Source organism: Lolium perenne, chromosome 7, assembly GCF_019359855.2.
Source record: "Lolium perenne isolate Kyuss_39 chromosome 7, Kyuss_2.0, whole genome shotgun sequence".
NCBI classification, from domain to species: domain Eukaryota; kingdom Viridiplantae; phylum Streptophyta; class Magnoliopsida; order Poales; family Poaceae; genus Lolium; species Lolium perenne.
In genome coordinates, this window is record NC_067250.2 from 280,258,361 (window position 1) to 280,278,851 (window position 20,491).

At 43.2% G+C, this 20,491-nt stretch overlaps 1 protein-coding gene across 1 annotated transcript; it reads left to right on the forward strand.

The window, feature by feature from the left end:
* The first annotated feature begins 16,173 nt into the window (after nucleotides 1–16,173).
* Nucleotides 16,174–18,445, forward strand: LOC127315242 (uncharacterized). The gene is made up of 9 exons (XM_071824325.1): nucleotides 16,174–16,338; nucleotides 16,426–16,614; nucleotides 16,753–17,107; nucleotides 17,184–17,290; nucleotides 17,491–17,691; nucleotides 17,775–17,903; nucleotides 17,979–18,091; nucleotides 18,174–18,249; nucleotides 18,329–18,445. The coding sequence occupies exons 1-9, from the start codon at nucleotides 16,174–16,176 to the stop codon at nucleotides 18,443–18,445; spliced, it is 1,452 nt and encodes a 483-aa protein (XP_071680426.1).
* Nucleotides 18,446–20,491: the final 2,046 nt, after the last annotated feature.

Here is a 20,491-nt window from a genome sequence, read left to right on the forward strand (position 1 = left end):
ACATTTTGGAGTTGGCACCATGGTGGCCCCATGGTGTAGATGTGTCGAGAGAGGGGTTTTCGGACGAAAAAGAGGGGGAAATTGATGAAAAATGAGCAAACCACCATGGATTGGGCCAAGATTTGGCACACTTGTGAACCTTGTGATGTGAAACCTTGGTTGCTCAGTGTTTTTACATTTTGGAGTTGGCACCATGGTGGCCCCATGGTGTAGATGTGTCGAGAGAGGGGTTTTCGGACGAAAAGAGGGGGAAATTGATGAAAAATGAGCAAACCACCATGGAATGGGCCAAGATTTGGCACACTTGTGAACCTTGTGATGTGAAACCTTGGTTGCTCAGTGTTTTTACATTTTGGAGTTGGCACCATGGTGGCCCCATGGTGTAGATGTGTCGAGAGAGGGGTTTCGGACGAAAGAGGGGGAAATTGATGAAAAATGACCAAACCACCATGGATTGGGCCAAGATTTGGCACACTTGTGAACCTTGTGATGTGAAAACTTGGTTGCTCAGTGTTTTTACATTTTGGAGTTGGCACCATGGTGGCCCCATGGTGTAGATGTGTCGAGAGAGGGGTTTTCGGACGAAAAGAGGGGGAAATTGATGAAAAATGAGCAAACCACCATGGATTGGGCCAAGATTTGGCACACTTGTGAACCTTGTGATGTGAAACCTTGGTTGCTCAGTGTTTTTCCATTTTGGAGTTGGCACCATGGTGGCCCCATGGTGTAGATGTGTCGAGAGAGGGGTTTTCGGACGAAAAGAGGGGGAAATTGATGAAAAATGAGCAAACCACCATGGAATGGGCCAAGATTTGGCACACTTGTGAACCTTGTGATGTGAAACCTTGGTTGCTCAGTGTTTTTACATTTTGGAGTTGGCACCATGGTGGCCCCATGGTGTAGATGTGTCGAGAGAGGGGTTTTCGGACGAAAAGAGGGGGAAATTGATGAAAAATGAGCAAACCACCATGGAATGGGCCAAGATTTGGCACACTTGTGAACCTTGTGATATGAAACCTTGCTTGCTTTGTGTTTTCCCATTTTGGAGTTGGCACCATGGTGGCCCCATGGTGTAGATGTGTCGAGAGAGGGGTTTTCGGACGAAAAGAGGGGGAAATTGATGAAAAATGAGCAAACCACCATGGATTGGGCCAAGATTTGGCACACTTGTGAACCTTGTGATGTGAAACCTTGGTTGCTCAGTGTTTTTACATTTTGGAGTTGGCACCATGGTGGCCCCATGGTGTAGATGTGTCGAGAGTGGGGTTTTCGGACGAAAAGAGGGGGAAATTGATGAAAAATGAGCAAACCTCCATGGAATGGGCCAAGATTTGGCACACTTGTGAACCTTGTGATGTGAAACCTTGGTTTCTCAGTGTTTTCCCATTTTGGAGTTGGCACCATGGTGGCCCCATGGTGTAGATGTGTCGAGAGAGGGGTTTTCGGACGAAAAGAGGGGGAAATTGATGAAAAATGAGCAAACCACCATGGATTGGGCCAAGATTTGGCACACTTGTGAACCTTGTGATGTGAAACCTTGGTTGCTCAGTGTTTTTACATTTTGGAGTTGGCACCATGGTGGCCCCATGGTGTAGATGTGTCGAGAGAGGGGTTTTCGGACGAAAAGAGGGGGAAATTGATGAAAAATGAGCAAACCACCATGGAATGGGCCAAGATTTGGCACACTTGTCAACCTTGTGATGTGAAACCTTGGTTGCTCAGTGTTTTTACATTTTGGAGTTGGCACCATGGTGGCCCCATGGTGTAGATGTGTCGAGAGAGGGGTTTTCGGACGAAAAGAGGGGGAAATTGATGAAAAATGAGCAAACCACCATGGATTGGGCCAAGATTTGGCACACTTGTGAACCTTGTGACTTGTGAAACTTGTGATGTGAACTATTGTTTGCACAAAATTTAAGGGATGCAGCAAAAAAATTCATAATATTTTTCATAATTTGTATGAAACAATAAAATTGTAACTTTCTTCATACATGATAGATCTTAGTTTACAGACATAGATGTAATGTGCATGAAGTACAATTTGGAAATTATTATTTGTAAAACCAGAATGCAATTTGAAACTTTGCATTGAAAATAATAATTACAAATATGGGACGTAAATTGCATTATTATGAGTTGGGACAACTTAATGGGCTTTCGGCCCATTTAATGATTAATGAATGCGTTGACTGGTACATTACGTACGAGTAGTGCGGGGTGATTGGGTAGAAATAGTGCAGGTCGTGGACTCGTTGACCTAGTTCTCAACGTCCATCTTCCCACGTCCGCCGCCCCCCACCTGAACCACCGTCCGCCGCCCCCGAGCCGAACCACCGTCCGGCACCCCGCACATCACCGACCGTCGGACGCACATCTCTGTGGCGGCCACCGTCGTCTGTGCATCGAGAACAAGATCTCTCCCGCGGCCACCGTGGGTCTCTGCTGCGGCCATCATCGTCTCAGCCGCGGACATCCTCGTATCTAGGGCGGCCACCGTCCCTGCCTCGATAAACGCAGGTATGCCGCGGCCACCATCATCTGTGACGCGACCATACTCTCTCTCACGGTCGCATCCTCCTCCCTCAACCCTAATTTCCTCACCACATGCGGTATAGATAGTCCTCATCACATGCAACACAAATGAACGATCCTGTTAGTCATGTATCTCCACGAAAGCATGCATGTTTGTCTATGTAACTGAGTCGTTAATTGATTTGTATTTACCCAGCCTCAGCTACTTACGACTTGATTCATATTGCTAGCTTGCACTTCATATATGTTAGCAGACGGAATACATAATTGTTATCACATGAAGTTCATACATGTTAGCAGACGAAGTACAGATGTGTTTTCACAGGAAGTTCATATCTGATATGACATGAAGTTCAAATCTGTTATCACGTGAAGTTCGAATCTGCTGTCACATGATGTTGAAATCTGTTATGATGTAATTAAACCCTGTGGTATAGTGTATTAGTTTCATGTGATGCAGTTGTACAATTTTATTTCGTACCTCCTATTAATTTCATGTTGTTCAATTGGTCTGCAGGATGCAAGACCCGGATGGGGAGATTTTCTGTGACATAATTAGGTGGCAGAAAGTCGTAGCAGCAATGACCGACGAGCAACGAGACAAATTACGCACTTGTGCTGTTGGCCGATGCATGATCCAAATTCCATCTAGAAAGATACGGCCACTATTGGTCAAATACATGCTGCAGGTTTATGATGCGGAAAAGGGTAGGTTCATCATTGAACCTAGGGTGGGTGAAATATCGGCAACAAATGAGGATGTGGAATGCTTGCTAGGATTAGAGGATGAAGGCTTGTCATCTGCAGATATTTTGGAAGAGGAAGGAGAAGAATGGAAAACAAACATACCTGATAGATTTCTTAGTAAAAAAACTGGTAATTTAGTCATGAAAGATATGATTGATGAAATCATTACGTCAAAAGCCACAAATGACGACTTCCTTCGAAGAGCTGTCTTAATTCTTATAGGGACTGTCTTAGCTCCTACTTCGACATATACGGTTTACAAGCCGTTCTATGCATTTGTGGAAACAATGTACAAGTTACACAACTTGAATTGGAACCAATTCACGCTTGCATATGTCATGGAGCAGATCAGCACTTGCCGGAGAGGAATATATGTTAGGCAGTGGCCGAAAGGCAATGTCGCGATTTTAGAGGTACATGTCCTTTAATGTTTTTTTTTGTATTTGTTGCAACATATACTAACTGTCCTTTATATTTTTTTTACATGTAGTACTTGTATTGGGAGAAAGTGCAACCTCTTGATGAGATAGCACTTTATGCTCGCATCTCTTCACGCCCACTTATGATCAACTGGACAGAAGCTGCTGTAGCCTTGAGAGATAGCTATGATCAAGATAATGGCCGGGGCAAAGGTATCCTTAAGGTAAGCATACATATACCGGCCATTTCATTTATTATAGTTGTTTTGCATATAACTATGTCTTGTCAAATATAAATGTACCGACATATTAAATTTGTTAATTTTAGATTGAAGATAACATCACAGAGGAATATAGGCGACAGTATGGGAAGAAAACAGATGGAAACAAAAACATGGGTGCGAAATAAAAAAACCGGGTACTGGAAGGAGCAATGGAAAGGGCAATGGAAGGAGCACTGGGAAGGAGCACTGGGAAGGCTAGTAGCTCGAGAAAACCTGGCCCGTCGTGGGAAATAAAGATGGAAACCACCATGAAGAGGATGATGCAGGATTTTAAGAGGGAGATAATGGAAGAACTACCAGAGAGATGCGCGAAGGTGATTAGGCCGAAATAATTATGAACAACAAAGTTCACCATGTATTTAATTATTATTGACATCCTAAAATTTGTTTCCTTGTTGCAGGATGTTGTCAAATTATTAAACAAATCAGGTGTTAGGTACAAGCCATTCGCGGAAACACTTTCAGATCAGTACTGTTATGACGAAGGCTGCAGATCTTACCTCAACGGAGTACCTGAACGGAAAGAATTTGTTTACGACAGAAAAAGTGACACCCGGAGTGTGTCATTACCTAAAGAAGATGTTGACAAGGTTAGTTTGACAACAAATAATGCAGACTAACATGCTTCCACTATTGTGAATATACAATATACTGCTTACAATATACAATGTCTGTAATATTTTGGATATTTCACCTGCGTCACGTGCTTGTATGTTTCCTTTCCGTAGGTGTCGAAAGAGGACAATAAAGAAGAGGATTACATAACACCTGCAAGGACCAAGTGTGACTTCTTAGGGGATGGCACGCCAGACAATCCATGGCAAATTGCTGAAGATTTTAAGGAGGCCTCTTCATCGGAGGTGCCATCAAATATTTTTGAACCTGCCCTCAAAAATATGAACAAAGAAGACGAACACAAAGAGGGTGCCTCAGAAGGATCAAAAAGTGTCAACAGTGCAACCGGGAAGAATGAAGATGTAAATGGAAAGAGGAAGCGAAAGCTCCCTCTTAAACTGCAGTATCCTTATATCATTGAGAATCGAACGAAACGACAACCTCAAAAAAAGCCAACTCCCGCAATAGGTACGCAACGGAATTTATATAGTTAACTTTTTGATTACTAATCTTATACTAAACACAATGCATTTTGTGTGTACAGCTACTCCGTCCAGCAATGATGTTGAAATTCCGCAAGACTCTACTGCCTTAACAGCGGAACACATTGCAGCAGCAGAGATTTTTGTTCAACTCTGTTGCAAGAGTGAGGTAAATGGGAAAAAAATTATCTACAAAAATGATATTGGCGTCACGTTGACATCACAACGGCTTAAAGTGGTTCTAGACCATAAATGGTATACAGATGATGTAAGTATATTGCTGACGATTGAACTGTGCACATACTTTGAATGTATGAATTATGCACATGTATGTTTGTGTGTTAACTACACCAAACCTTTGTTTTTCAGGTTATCGATGCTTACATTGGAGATTTGTCTCGTCGTGTTGGGGATGATCGGTACTTATGTGCAGCGTGGAGGTCATCATTCCTGATAGAAGCACATCGCAAGGGCCACAAAATAAAAAATAATAATAAGAACGATGATCACCTAGCTGTAAGAACTGGAAGCATTCAACGAGTTATCGACGAATATTTTAGGCGGGACAAGGTAAAGTATTCCATCAATATGACGAAATTTAGTAGTAATACTAATTTACATTGCATGTACTGACAATTTTTCCTGTGACACAGGCATATTTTCCAGTTAACATATCGAACAATCACTGGACTACCGTGATCATGCACACACCAAAGCAAGAATTCCAAGTTCTTGACTCATTATTTCCATTAAGTGTGACCATAGACACTGTCAGGGCTCTGGTACTGTTTCTTCTACTACCGCTGCGAGGACCACCGCCGTGGAGTCCTCCATCATCGGGTCGGTGGTCGTCGGCACGGTGGTGGTGGCAACGGCCGATCTGGATGAGGGCGGAGATGCTGCCGCAGCCGTGAAGGTGGCGTCGGATCTTGTGGAGGAGGCTTCATCCTCCGCGGCGGTGAAGACGGTGGTGGATCTGGTGGCTACGCCGGCTGCCGGCGACGTCAGTGAGGTGCAGGCGGACATGCAGATGGAGGTAAGTTCTCTGTCCCTTGTTTTTGCTTTCGATTAAGCGGGTCTACAGATGCATGGGGGGAGTGCCTTGGAGATGAGAATGACCTAGGAAGAACGATTGATTTTCGTATGTTTTTTAAATGCTGGACATCGATGGATCTTGGGCGTAGTCCTTTTGCTGTAGAGATATCTTGCTATGCCGGTTAATATGTAACAAAGAAATAGTTGGTACCTATGATCGGATTTTTGTTGCAACAGAGATTTTTGTAGGTTTATATTGGGTTGTGAATGCAATAAATAACCTAGCCCGTTGTATTGATTCGTGATTGATGGTGGATATGAATTGCAATATGGGTTGTAAGTGAGAAAAATACCAGTATTGTTGATTTGTTTCCTGATTTATGCTAGTTATGAGTTGCAATGTGGGTTACAAGTAACATTTGGTGACATAAGAATTAACTTAAATTTTAGTAGACTCACAATTATTGAGACAGAAATATTAAATTGATGTATTCAATGCTTTGTCAACTCCTATCTAGATTAAGATATCATTAACTACATTTTAAAGCTTGATATTCATATGTTGCCTGGTACAAATAGCTTGAAATTAGCAAAATTAGTGATAGATAACTTGCTTGTATGAGCATACATGTTTGCAAAGTTATCATTGACAAAGTGATGCAACTCTGTAGCAAATTTTAGCACTGATGGGCCACTACCAATAAGAACAAAATGAATTTTGTTCTTCCTTTCTTATTTGACAAGGGAAATTTTAGCACTGATGGGGCACTACCAATTAGCAAAATGAAGCTTGTTGACTTATTGCAGTTCTGATGCATTGCTTAACAGAGCAGACAATATACATCTATCTCAGTTAGACTGTCAAGAATTATCCTCCTGTGTACTGCTACTTGGAAATTTCCTTTATTTAAATTATGTACACGGTTGTACTGTAAATTATTTAGTATGTGCTGATTATATTGCAAAATTATAATGTAAGCATCCAGCTAATTTTGATGAGCTAGAATAATGTGAGAACATTAACCTTTTGAGATTAATGTGGGGACTTATCATGGGATTACTGTGCTATGATTGAAAGGGTCCTGTAGTGTATAGTATAATGAAAGCATGATCAGGCTAGGTGCTAGCATAATGTAACTATAAATATAATTCCCTTATATGCTTGATCAGGTAGTTTGGAGTATACATAAGATATAATGAAAGAATAATTAAGATGATCTATTTGGTATGCATAGTATTTGGATGTTATTTTTCTTAAGGTGATTACTGTGGTGACTTATCTTATTTCTATGCAGGCTGGTGAAGGTTCCAGGAAGCGGAAGCGCGAGGAGGAGCAGCATGTGCCTCCTCCAATCCAGGAGCTAGAGCCTGTCCCTCCTCCAATCCAGGAGGAGGAAGAACCTGTGCCTGCTCCACCGGCTCGCTCCACCTGTCCCTCGCTCCACCAAAGGCTCGCCGCACTCGTGCCTCGCTCCACTGCCTCGCCCACCTGTCCCTGCTCCATATGAGGAGTTGCAGGATTCAGATGGCTCCCTGGAGGTGAGCTATACAAGTTGTTCTGTACCATTGCATGTATTTCATTGTGTTTGGTTTGTATCTGTAATCATAACTTGTACATTTTGTTGTTGTGCAGTATGACTCCCAGGATTCATCCGAGTCCGTGGACAGCAGGAACATTGGATCCTTCAAGACCAAGCTGCTGCAGAAGCTGGATGCTGGGGCCTTCCCTTTCAAGAAGAGGGGGAAGTACTTCTGTCCATGGCACAAGGTGAAGCCCAGGGATGGCAAGCCTAATAGCCTGAGGCAGCACTGCGAGGAGCTAGCCCAGACTGGCACCTCCAAGCAGATTAGGGCAGAGCATCATGGGCTTCTCTTGGTGCTTGCTATGGAGGATGCTTGAAGCCTAGTTCCTGTGGATGGTGGTTGCTCTGGATGCTTTTGTAGATATGCTTTTGGTTTATGATGTTGGAACTACTGCTGCGTGTTGTGTTGAACAATGTTTGGTTTGCTTTTGAACTGAGTTGTCAGACCATCTACTATAGTGATGGTCTTAATTACTGAATCTGTGTGGATCTATGTTGTGTGTTGAATTATTATGTAGGTTATGATGCTTAACTCTGTGTTTCATTTGGAATGATGGTGGTTGCATGTTGCATTAATTTGTGAATGGAAGCACAGCTCAAGTTTAGCACAAGTTTGAAACATAAACAAAAGAAACGTAATCCATAATTGAAAACAAAAATATGCATGTCTTTCATTAACATGATGAGGGCGTTTCCTGAATCCTAGTGTATTAGTAGTGACAAATTTGCATATAGATGGTTAGGTAACATGGCTGTGGATTTACTGATATGCTAGCACATTATGAGTAATGCAAATTTAAATTTAATCCAAGTTAAATATTACAACAAATCATCGAAATATTGGAGCACATCAGCAACAAATCATCCAAATATTAGAGCAGATCAGCAACAGTCCTTGCCTGTAAATATAGTAGAGCAAAGGGAAGTGTTTCGACGGAGGGGTTTTCGGACGAAAAGAGGGGGAATATCCAAAAAATGACCAAACCACCATGGAATGGGGCATGATTTGGCACACTTGTGAACCTTCTGATGTGACACCTTGGTTGTCAAGGTTTTTCAAATTTAGTCGTTGGTGCCATGGTGGCCCCATGGTAGGGGTGTGTCGAGAGAGGGGTTTCCGGACGAAAAGAGGGGGGAATGTCCAAAAAATGACCAAACCAACATGGAATGGGGCATTATTTGGCACACTTGTGCACCTTCTGATGTGACACCTTGGTTGCTATGGGTTTTGATATTTTGGAGTTGGCACCATGGTGGCCCCATGGTGGAGATGTGTCGAGAGAGGGGTTTTCGGACGAAAAGAGGGGAAAATGGCAAAAAACTGACCAAACCACCATGGAATTGGCCAAGATTTGGCACACTTGTGAACCTTGTGATGTGAAACCTTGGTTGCTCAGTGTTTTTACATTTTGGAGTTGGCACCATGGTGGCCCCATGGTGTAGATGTGTCGAGAGAGGGGTTTTCGGACGAAAAGAGGGGGAAATTGATGAAAAATGAGCAAACCACCATGGAATGGGCCAAGATTTGGCACACTTGTGAACCTTGTGACATGAAACCTTGGTTGCTCAGTGTTTTTACATTTTGGAGTTGGCACCATGGTGGCCCCATGGTGTAGATGTGTCGAGAGAGGGGTTTTCGGACGAAAAGAGGGGGAAATTGATGAAAAATGAGCAAACCACCATGGATTGGGCCAAGATTTGGCACACTTGTGAACCTTGTGATGTGAAACCTTGGTTGCTCAGTGTTTTTACATTTTGGAGTTGGCACCATGGTGGCCCCATGGTGTAGATGTGTCGAGAGAGGGGTTTTCGGACGAAAAGAGGGGGAAATTGATGAAAAATGAGCAAACCACCATGGAATGGGCCAAGATTTGGCACACTTGTGAACCTTGTGATGTGAAACCTTGGTTGCTCAGTGTTTTTACATTTTGGAGTTGGCACCATGGTGGCCCCATGGTGTAGATGTGTCGAGAGAGGGGTTTTCGGACGAAAAGAGGGGGAAATTGATGAAAAATGAGCAAACCACCATGGATTGGGCCAAGATTTGGCACACTTGTGAACCTTGTGATGTGAAACCTTGGTTGCTCAGTGTTTTTACATTTTGGAGTTGGCACCATGGTGGCCCCATGGTGTAGATGTGTCGAGAGAGGGGTTTTCGGACGAAAAGAGGGGGAAATTGATGAAAAATGAGCAAACCACCATGGATTGGGCCAAGATTTGGCACACTTGTGAACCTTGTGATGTGAAACCTTGGTTGCTCAGTGTTTTTACATTTTGGAGTTGGCACCATGGTGGCCCCATGGTGTAGATGTGTCGAGAGAGGGGTTTTCGGACGAAAAGAGGGGGAAATTGATGAAAAATGAGCAAACCACCATGGATTGGGCCCAGATTTGGCACACTTGTGAACCTTGTGATGTGAAACCTTGGTTGCTCAGTGTTTTTCCATTTTGGAGTTGGCACCATGGTGGCCCCATGGTGTAGATGTGTCGAGAGAGGGGTTTTCGGACGAAAAGAGGGGGAAATTGATGAAAAATGAGCAAACCACCATGGATTGGGCCAAGATTTGGCACACTTGTGAACCTTGTGATGTGAAACCTTGGTTGCTCAGTGTTTTTACATTTTGGAGTTGGCACCATGGTGGCCCCATGGTGTAGATGTGTCGAGAGAGGGGTTTTCGGACGAAAAGAGGGGGAAATTGATGAAAAATGAGCAAACCACCATGGAATGGGCCAAGATTTGGCACACTTGTGAACCTTGTGATGTGAAACCTTGGTTGCTCAGTGTTTTTACATTTTGGAGTTGGCACCATGGTGGCCCCATGGTGTAGATGTGTCGAGAGAGGGGTTTTCGGACGAAAAGAGGGGGAAATTGATGAAAAATGACCAAACCACCATGGAATGGGCCAAGATTTGGCACACTTGTGAACCTTGTGATGTGAAACCTTGGTTGCTCAGTGTTTTCCCATTTTGGAGTTGGCACCATGGTGGCCCCATGGTGTAGATGTGTCGAGAGAGGGGTTTTCGGACGAAAAGAGGGGGAAATTGATGAAAAATGAGCAAACCACCATGGATTGGGCCAAGATTTGGCACACTTGTGAACCTTGTGATGTGAAACCTTGGTTGCTCAGTGTTTTTTACATTTTGGAGTTGGCACCATGGTGGCCCCATGGTGTAGATGTGTCGAGAGAGGGGTTTTCGGACGAAAAGAGGGGGAAATTGATGAAAAATGAGCAAACCACCATGGATTGGGCCAAGATTTGGCACACTTGTGAACCTTGTGATGTGAAACCTTGGTTGCTCAGTGTTTTTACATTTTGGAGTTGGCACCATGGTGGCCCCATGGTGTAGATGTGTCGAGAGAGGGGTTTTCGGACGAAAAGAGGGGGAAATTGATGAAAAATGAGCAAACCACCATGGAATGGGCCAAGATTTGGCACACTTGTGAACCTTGTGATGTGAAACCTTGGTTTCTCAGTGTTTTTACATTTTGGAGTTGGTACCATGGTGGCCCCATGGTGTAGATGTGTCGAGAGAGGGGTTTTCGGACGAAAAGAGGGGGAAATTGATGAAAAATGACCAAACCACCATGGATTGGGCCAAGATTTGGCACACTTGTGAACCTTGTGATGTGAAACCTTGGTTGCTCAGTGTTTTTACATTTAGGAGTTGGCACCATGGTGGCCCCATGGTGTAGATGTGTCGAGAGAGGGGTTTTCGGACGAAAAGAGGGGGAAATTGATGAAAAATGAGCAAACCACCATGGATTGGGCCAAGATTTGGCATACTTGTGAACCTTGTGATGTGAAACCTTGGTTGCTCAGTGTTTTTCCATTTTGGAGTTGGCACCATGGTGGCCCCATGGTGTAGATGTGTCGAGAGAGGGGTTTTCGGACGAAAAGAGGGGGAAATTGATGAAAAATGAGCAAACCACCATGGAATGGGCCAAGATTTGGCACACTTGTCAACCTTGTGATGTGAAACCTTGGTTGCTCAGTGTTTTTACATTTTGGAGTTGGCACCATGGTGGCCCCATGGTGTAGATGTGTCAAGAGAGGGGTTTTCGGACGAAAAGAGGGGGAAATTGATGAAAAATGACCAAACCACCATGGAATGGGCCAAGATTTGGCACACTTGTGAACCTTGTGATGTGAAACCTTGGTTGCTCAGTGTTTTCCCATTTTGGAGTTGGCACCATGGTGGCCCCATGGTGTAGATGTGTCGAGAGAGGGGTTTTCGGACGAAAAGAGGGGGAAATTGATGAAAAATGAGCAAACCACCATGGATTGGGCCAAGATTTGGCACACTTGTGAACCTTGTGATGTGAAACCTTGGTTTCTCAGTGTTTTTACATTTTGGAGTTGGCACCATGGTGGCCCCATGGTGTAGATGTGTCGAGAGAGGGGTTTTCGGACGAAAAGAGGGGGAAATTGATGAAAAATGAGCAAACCACCATGGATTGGGCCAAGATTTGGCACACTTGTGAACCTTGTGATGTGAAACCTTGGTTGCTCAGTGTTTTTACATTTTGGAGTTGGCACCATGGTGGCCCCATGGTGTAGATGTGTCGAGAGAGGGGTTTTCGGACGAAAAGAGGGGGAAATTGATGAAAAATGAGCAAACCACCATGGAATGGGCCAAGATTTGGCACACTTGTGAACCTTGTGATGTGAAACCTTGGTTGCTCAGTGTTTTTACATTTTGGAGTTGGCACCATGGTGGCCCCATGGTGTAGATGTGTCGAGAGAGGGGTTTTCGGACGAAAAGAGGGGGAAATTGATGAAAAATGACCAAACCACCATGGATTGGGCCAAGATTTGGCACACTTGTGAACCTTGTGATGTGAAAACTTGGTTGCTCAGTGTTTTTACATTTTGGAGTTGGCACCATGGTGGCCCCATGGTGTAGATGTGTCGAGAGAGGGGTTTTCGGACGAAAAGAGGGGGAAATTGATGAAAAATGAGCAAACCACCATGGATTGGGCCAAGATTTGGCACACTTGTGAAAATTGTGATGTGAAACCTTGGGTGCTCAGTGTTTTTCCATTTTGGAGTTGGCACCATGGTGGCCCCATGGTGTAGATGTGTCGAGAGAGGGGTTTTCGGACGAAAAGAGGGGGAAATTGATGAAAAATGAGCAAACCACCATGGAATGGGCCAAGATTTGGCACACTTGTGAACCTTGTGATGTGAAACCTTGGTTGCTCAGTGTTTTTACATTTTGGAGTTGGCACCATGGTGGCCCCATGGTGTAGATGTGTCGAGAGAGGGGTTTTCGGACGAAAAGAGGGGGAAATTGATGAAAAATGAGCAAACCACCATGGAATGGGCCAAGATTTGGCACACTTGTGAACCTTGTGATATGAAACCTTGCTTGCTTTGTGTTTTCCCATTTTGGAGTTGGCACCATGGTGGCCCCATGGTGTAGATGTGTCGAGAGAGGGGTTTTCGGACGAAAAGAGGGGGAAATTGATGAAAAATGAGCAAACCACCATGGATTGGGCCAAGATTTGGCACACTTGTGAACCTTGTGATGTGAAACCTTGGTTGCTCAGTGTTTTTACATTTTGGAGTTGGCACCATGGTGGCCCCATGGTGTAGATGTGTCGAGAGAGGGGTTTTCGGACGAAAAGAGGGGGAAATTGATGAAAAATGAGCAAACCTCCATGGAATGGGCCAAGATTTGGCACACTTGTGAACCTTGTGATGTGAAACCTTGGTTGCTCAGTGTTTTCCCATTTTGGAGTTGGCACCATGGTGGCCCCATGGTGTAGATGTGTCGAGAGAGGGGTTTTCGGACGAAAAGAGGGGGAAATTGATGAAAAATGAGCAAACCACCATGGATTGGGCCAAGATTTGGCACACTTGTGAACCTTGTGATGTGAAACCTTGGTTGCTCAGTGTTTTTACATTTTGGAGTTGGCACCATGGTGGCCCCATGGTGTAGATGTGTCGAGAGAGGGGTTTTCGGACGAAAAGAGGGGGAAATTGATGAAAAATGAGCAAACCACCATGGAATGGGCCAAGATTTGGCACACTTGTCAACCTTGTGATGTGAAACCTTGGTTGCTCAGTGTTTTTACATTTTGGAGTTGGCACCATGGTGGCCCCATGGTGTAGATGTGTCGAGAGAGGGGTTTTCGGACGAAAAGAGGGGGAAATTGATGAAAAATGAGCAAACCACCATGGATTGGGCCAAGATTTGGCACACTTGTGAACCTTGTGACTTGTGAAACTTGTGATGTGAACTATTGTTTGCACAAAATTTAAGGGATGCAGCAAAAAAATTCATAATATTTTTCATAATTTGTATGAAACAATAAAATTGTAACTTTCTTCATACATGATAGATCTTAGTTTACAGACATAGATGTAATGTGCATGAAGTACAATTTGGAAATTATTATTTGTAAAACCAGAATGCAATTTGAAACTTTGCATTGAAAATAATAATTACAAATATGGGACGTAAATTGCATTATTATGAGTTGGGACAACTTAATGGGCTTTCGGCCCATTTAATGATTAATGAATGCGTTGACTGGTACATTACGTACGAGTAGTGCGGGGTGATTGGGTAGAAATAGTGCAGGTCGTGGACTCGTTGACCTAGTTCTCAACGTCCATCTTCCCACGTCCGCCGCCCCCCACCTGAACCACCGTCCGCCGCCCCCGAGCCGAACCACCGTCCGGCACCCCGCACATCACCGACCGTCGGATGCACATCTCTGTGGCGGCCACCGTCGTCTGTGCATCGAGAACAAGATCTCTCCCGCGGCCACCGTGGGTCTCTGCTGCGGCCATCATCGTCTCAGCCGCGGACATCCTCGTATCTAGGGCGGCCACCATCCCTGCCTCGACAAACGCAGGTATGCCGCGGCCACCATCATCTGTGACGCGACCATACTCTCTCTCACGGTCGCATCCTCCTCCCTCAACCCTAATTTCCTCACCACATGCGGTATAGATAGTCCTCATCACATGCAACACAAATGAACGATCCCGTTAGTCATGTATCTCCACGAAAGCATGCATGTTTGTCTATGTAACTGAGTCGTTAATTGATTTGTATTTACCCAGCCTCAGCTACTTACGACTTGATTCATATTGCTAGCTTGCACTTCATATATGTTAACAGACGGAATACATAATTGTTATCACATGAAGTTCATACATGTTAGCAGACGAAGTACAGATGTGTTTTCACAGGAAGTTCATATCTGATATGACATGAAGTTCAAATCTGTTATCACGTGAAGTTCGAATCTGCTGTCACATGATGTTGAAATCTGTTATGATGTAATTAAACCCCAGGGTATAGTGTATTAGTTTCATGTGATGCAGTTGTACAATTTTATTTCGTACCTCCTATTAATTTCATGTTGTTCAATTGGTCTGCAGGATGCAAGACCCGGATGGGGAGATTTTCTGTGACATAATTAGGTGGCAGAAAGTCGTAGCAGCAATGACCGACGAGCAACGAGACAAATTACGCACTTGTGCTGTTGGCCGATGCATGATCCAAATTCCATCTAGAAAGATACGGCCACTATTGGTCAAATACATGCTGCAGGTTTATGATGCGGAAAAGGGTAGGTTCATCATTGAACCTAGGGTGGGTGAAATATCGGCAACAAATGAGGATGTGGAATGCTTGCTAGGATTAGAGGATGAAGGCTTGTCGTCTGCAGATATTTTGGAAGAGGAAGGAGAAGAATGGAAAACAAACATACCTGATAGATTTCTTAGTAAAAAAACTGGTAATTTAGTCATGAAAGATATGATTGATGAAATCATTACGTCAAAAGCCACAAATGACGACTTCCTTCGAAGAGCTGTCTTAATTCTTATAGGGACTGTCTTAGCTCCTACTTCGACATATACGGTTTACAAGCCGTTCTATGCATTTGTGGAAACAATGTACAAGTTACACAACTTGAATTGGAACCAATTCACGCTTGCATATGTCATGGAGCAGATCAGCACTTGCCGGAGAGGAATATATGTTAGGCAGTGGCCGAAAGGCAATGTCGCGATTTTAGAGGTACATGTCCTTTAATGTTTTTTTTTGTATTTGTTGCAACATATACTAACTGTCCTTTATATTTTTTTTACATGTAGTACTTGTATTGGGAGAAAGTGCAACCTCTTGATGAGATAGCACTTTATGCTCGCATCTCTTCACGCCCACTTATGATCAACTGGACAGAAGCTGCTGTAGCCTTGAGAGATAGCTATGATCAAGATAATGGCCGGGGCAAAGGTATCCTTAAGGTAAGCATACATATACCGACCATTTCATTTATTATAGTTGTTTTGCATATAACTATGTACTGTCAAATATCGTACTGACATATTAAATTTGTTAATTTTAGATTGAAGATAACATCACAGAGGAATATAGGCGACAGTATGGGAAGAAAACAGATGGAAACAAAAACATGGGTGCAGAAATAAAAAAACCGGGTACTGGAAGGAGCAATGGAAAGGGCAATGGAAGGAGCACTGGGAAGGAGCACTGGGAAGGCTAGTAGCTCGAGAAAACCTGGCCCGTCGTGGGAAATAAAGATGGAAACCACCATGAAGAGGATGATGCAGGATTTTAAGAGGGAGATAATGGAAGAACTACCAGAGAGATGCGCGAAGGTGATTAGGCCGAAATAATTATGAACAACAAAGTTCACAATGTATTTAATTATTATTGACATCCTAAAATTTGTTTCCTTGTTGCAGGATGTTGTCAAATTATTAAACAAATCAGGTGTTAGGTACAAGCCATTCGCGGAAACACTTTCAGATCAGTATTGTTATGACGAAGGCTGCGGATCTTACCTCAACGGAGTACCTGAACGGAAAGAATTTGTTTACGACAGAAAAAGTGACACCCGGAGTGTGTCATTACCTAAAGAAGATGTTGACAAGGTTAGTTTGACAACAAATAATGCAGACTAACATGCTTCCACTATTGTGAATATACAATATACTGCTTACAATATACAATGTCTGTAATATTTTGGATATTTCACCTGCGTCACGTGCTTGTATGTTTCCTTTCCGTAGGTGTCGAAAGAGGACAATAAAGAAGAGGATTACATAACACCTGCAAGGACCAAGTGTGACTTCTTAGGGGATGGCACGCCAGACAATCCATGGCAAATTGCTGAAGATTTTAAGGAGGCCTCTTCATCGGAGGTGCCATCAAATATTTTTGAACCTGCCCTCAAAAATATGAACAAAGAAGACGAACACAAAGAGGGTGCCTCAGAAGGATCAAAAAGTGTCAACAGTGCAACCGGGAAGAATGAAGATGTAAATGGAAAGAGGAAGCGAAAGCTCCCTCTTAAACTGCAGTATCCTTATATCATTGAGAATCGAACGAAACGACAACCTCGAAAAAAGCCAACTCCCGCAATAGGTACGCAACGGAATTTATATAGTTAACTTTTTGATTACTAATCTTATACTAAACACAATGCATTTTGTGTGTACAGCTACTCCGTCCAGCAATGATGTTGAAATTCCGCAAGACTCTACTGCCTTAACAGCGGAACACATTGCAGCAGCAGAGATTTTTGTTCAACTCTGTTGCAAGAGTGAGGTAAATGGGAAAAAAATTATCTACAAAAATGATATTGGCGTCACGTTGACATCACAACGGCTTAAAGTGGTTCTAGACCATAAATGGTATACAGATGATGTAAGTATATTGCTGACGATTGAACTGTGCACATACTTTGAATGTATGAATTATGCACATGTATGTTTGTGTGTTAACTACACCAAACCTTTGTTTTTCAGGTTATCGATGCTTACATTGGAGATTTGTCTCGTCGTGTTGGGGATGATCGGTACTTATGTGCAGCGTGGAGGTCATCATTCCTGATAGAAGCACATCGCAAGGGCCACAAAATAAAAAATAATAATAAGAACGATGATCACCTAGCTGTAAGAACTGGAAGCATTCAACGAGTTATCGACGAATATTTTAGGCGGGACAAGGTAAAGTATTCCATCAATATGACGAAATTTAGTAGTAATACTAATTTACATTGCATGTACTGACAATTTTTCCTGTGACACAGGCATATTTTCCAGTTAACATATCGAACAATCACTGGACTACCGTGATCATGCACACACCAAAGCAAGAATTCCAAGTTCTTGACTCATTATTTCCATTAAGTGTGACCATAGACACTGTCAGGGCTCTGGTACTGTTTCTTCTACTACATATTGTCTTCAAATTGCATGCGTACACAAACATCTAATTATCTATATTTGTATAGAGACAACAAATTTCTGCTGACATCCAAGAGTACAACAAATCTACATCTGGATTTTTCCCTGATGTGATATCTTGGAATATAAAATCATACGATATGCCGCAGCAAAAAGATGGGTCAGTACATGCAAACTAGAACTAAATACATATTACACTACTATTACATGTACTAACTCAATGAACCGAATTAATTGTGCAGCAATTCATGTGGCTTATTTGTTCTTCAATGCATGGAACATTGGGATGGAGATAAATGGAATAAAGAAATATCACAGGTAATGATATTCTACATGGTGACCAAACACCTTTGTTCCGTGGTACATAAAATGAATAACCGATGCCTATTGTTTGCAGGAGATGATAAACGGATCAAGGAACCTCATTAACGCACAGATAGTTCTAGCAACTTCAAATCTGTTAGAGACGGTGAAAACGAAGGTTGTCCGGATCTCCAAGAGATTTACTAAGTAGATAAAGCAGCAGTGATCATAGGTTGGGTTTTAGTCCCGTAGAAGGTTTCCCAGCTTGTGTCAATCTCGGCTTCTGTGAATCTATATGTATGACATTTAAGTACGGTTGACAAGTACTGTGATTGTGTGATTTTAAGTATTCATCTATATATTAAGCTACTAGTGTGATTGATCTACTACTGTGATTGATCTATATATTAAGCTACTAGTGTGACACAAAAAAGTATGTTACCAAAATTTCAGCAGCTCTTATATGACAAATATGCATCAACCATAGTAGCATCGACAGACCATCTGTAATGCAGCCTGGCCTTGCGCCCCAGTACCCTCTCCGATGGATCCGTTTCACATAAAAGTATGTTACCAAAATTTCAACAGCACATAACTTTAAAACGAGAAAATTACAAAAACCCACCGCAATTGTGGCTAGGGTTTCAAAAAACCACCATCTTTCATATTTTTGACACACTAGCTATTGTAATGTACATACTGCTACATATTCAATCCATTATAACACATTGGCAAACAATGTAGCTACTCAACCATGCATTTCATAAGGAGTAACCAACACAACAGTTATTTCATACAACAACACTAAGTACTTGGTCCAAACAGGAGATCTCTCCACACAGTGATACAACATACATAGTACTTGGTTCAGTTACACAAATCTCAGAGATAGAACATCTACTACCTTTATTACATCAACATAGTGGCATGCTTCACTCCCAACTTGCACAAATCTCTTGTATGGCCTTCATCTTCTTCTGGTTTCTATCTCTAATATTGAAGAGATCTGCAACGTAATACTCCAGCTTCTTCTTCTCCTCCTTTAGAGTGGCAATCTGCAGCTCTGCCTTCTCCCTCATAACCTTCTCAAGTTCAGCAGCAGATTTTGCAACCATTGCTTCTTGCTCACTACTCAGGCTACCAAGTTGTTTATGCAGTTCAAGGTTTTTCTTTTCCAGCTCCCTCTTCTCAAGCACTAGCTGGTAATTGGCAGTAGCATACTCTACATTACCAGAGATTCTGGTATCCTTTTCCTCCTCAAATGAATGCCACAACTGGAGCAATGCATGTTTCAGAGATTGTGGCCACTCCTGATCCACCCAAAATACTGTCTCACAAATATTTTCCTGAAAATTATTTTTATTCCAAAATTTAGTACAAGTGTTGATGAAACAATGTGGCTCAAAACTATGGTGCTAAATATGCCACAAGGTTTTCTATTGCTACATCCATCCACAACACAAGAACTGTCACAACATTTTCTCAATGCACAAGGATTTCTAAATGCACAAGATATTGAAGAGATGTTCCTACCTTGCATCCACAGCCCAAGAACCTCCGGCCCGTGTTCGTCCCCTCGAATGCCACATACTTGTGGCACGGCAAGTGATGGTGGCAGCGCTCCGGCCCAGCATGAACACCGGCGTAATCCGGATCATACATGGTCTGTGGGACCTAAATCACAAGATAAAATGCAACCAATTCGAATACAACAGAGTAAATCAACTAATTCCCAAATTTTACCAAACCCTAACCCTACCTCAACACGTACCCGAGACGTTGGGCTCAGATCGGCCCCATGTGCGAACTCAGAGAGCAGACTGTCTTGGCTGCTGCTCTCACCGTCGTTCCACGACGGCATGGCGGCGGCGGCGTTCCTGCGGCGGCGGACGTGCGACGGCAGCGGACGGGAGAAGGGGAGAAAAGAACAGACCGACCCAACGCACGGGCCGGCCGGGTCGTTTTGACCTGTCTCCGTTAACTATGGACCCCACCTGCGTTCCTGCGGCGGCGGACGTGCCACGTCAGCTTGACTATGGACCCCACCTGTCAATTTGATGCTTAACCCGCTAAACCGAGCTCATTTCGCGAAGTGGTGGGTATCTGTCACGCTGTTAGATCAAACTGGTGGTTTTCTGTCAAAAATATGAAAGGCGGAGGTTTTTTGAAACCCTAGCCACAATTGTGGTGGCTTTTTGTAATTATCTCCTTTAAAACCCATGTCACCATTCCAACTCCACCTTCATATAACAGATGT

What these genes read in the sequence shown, in the direction of transcription:
- LOC127315242 (XM_071824325.1), top strand. Translation starts at nt 16,174, where the DNA reads ATGGAAAGGGCAATGGAAGGAGCACTGGGAAGGAGCACTGGGAAGGCT. An exon ending in TACCAGAGAGATGCGCGAAG is followed by an intron (nt 16,339 to 16,425) that starts GTGATTAGGCCG and finishes TCCTTGTTGCAG; the next exon opens with GATGTTGTCAAATTATTAAA. An exon ending in CTAAAGAAGATGTTGACAAG is followed by an intron (nt 16,615 to 16,752) that starts GTTAGTTTGACA and finishes TCCTTTCCGTAG; the next exon opens with GTGTCGAAAGAGGACAATAA.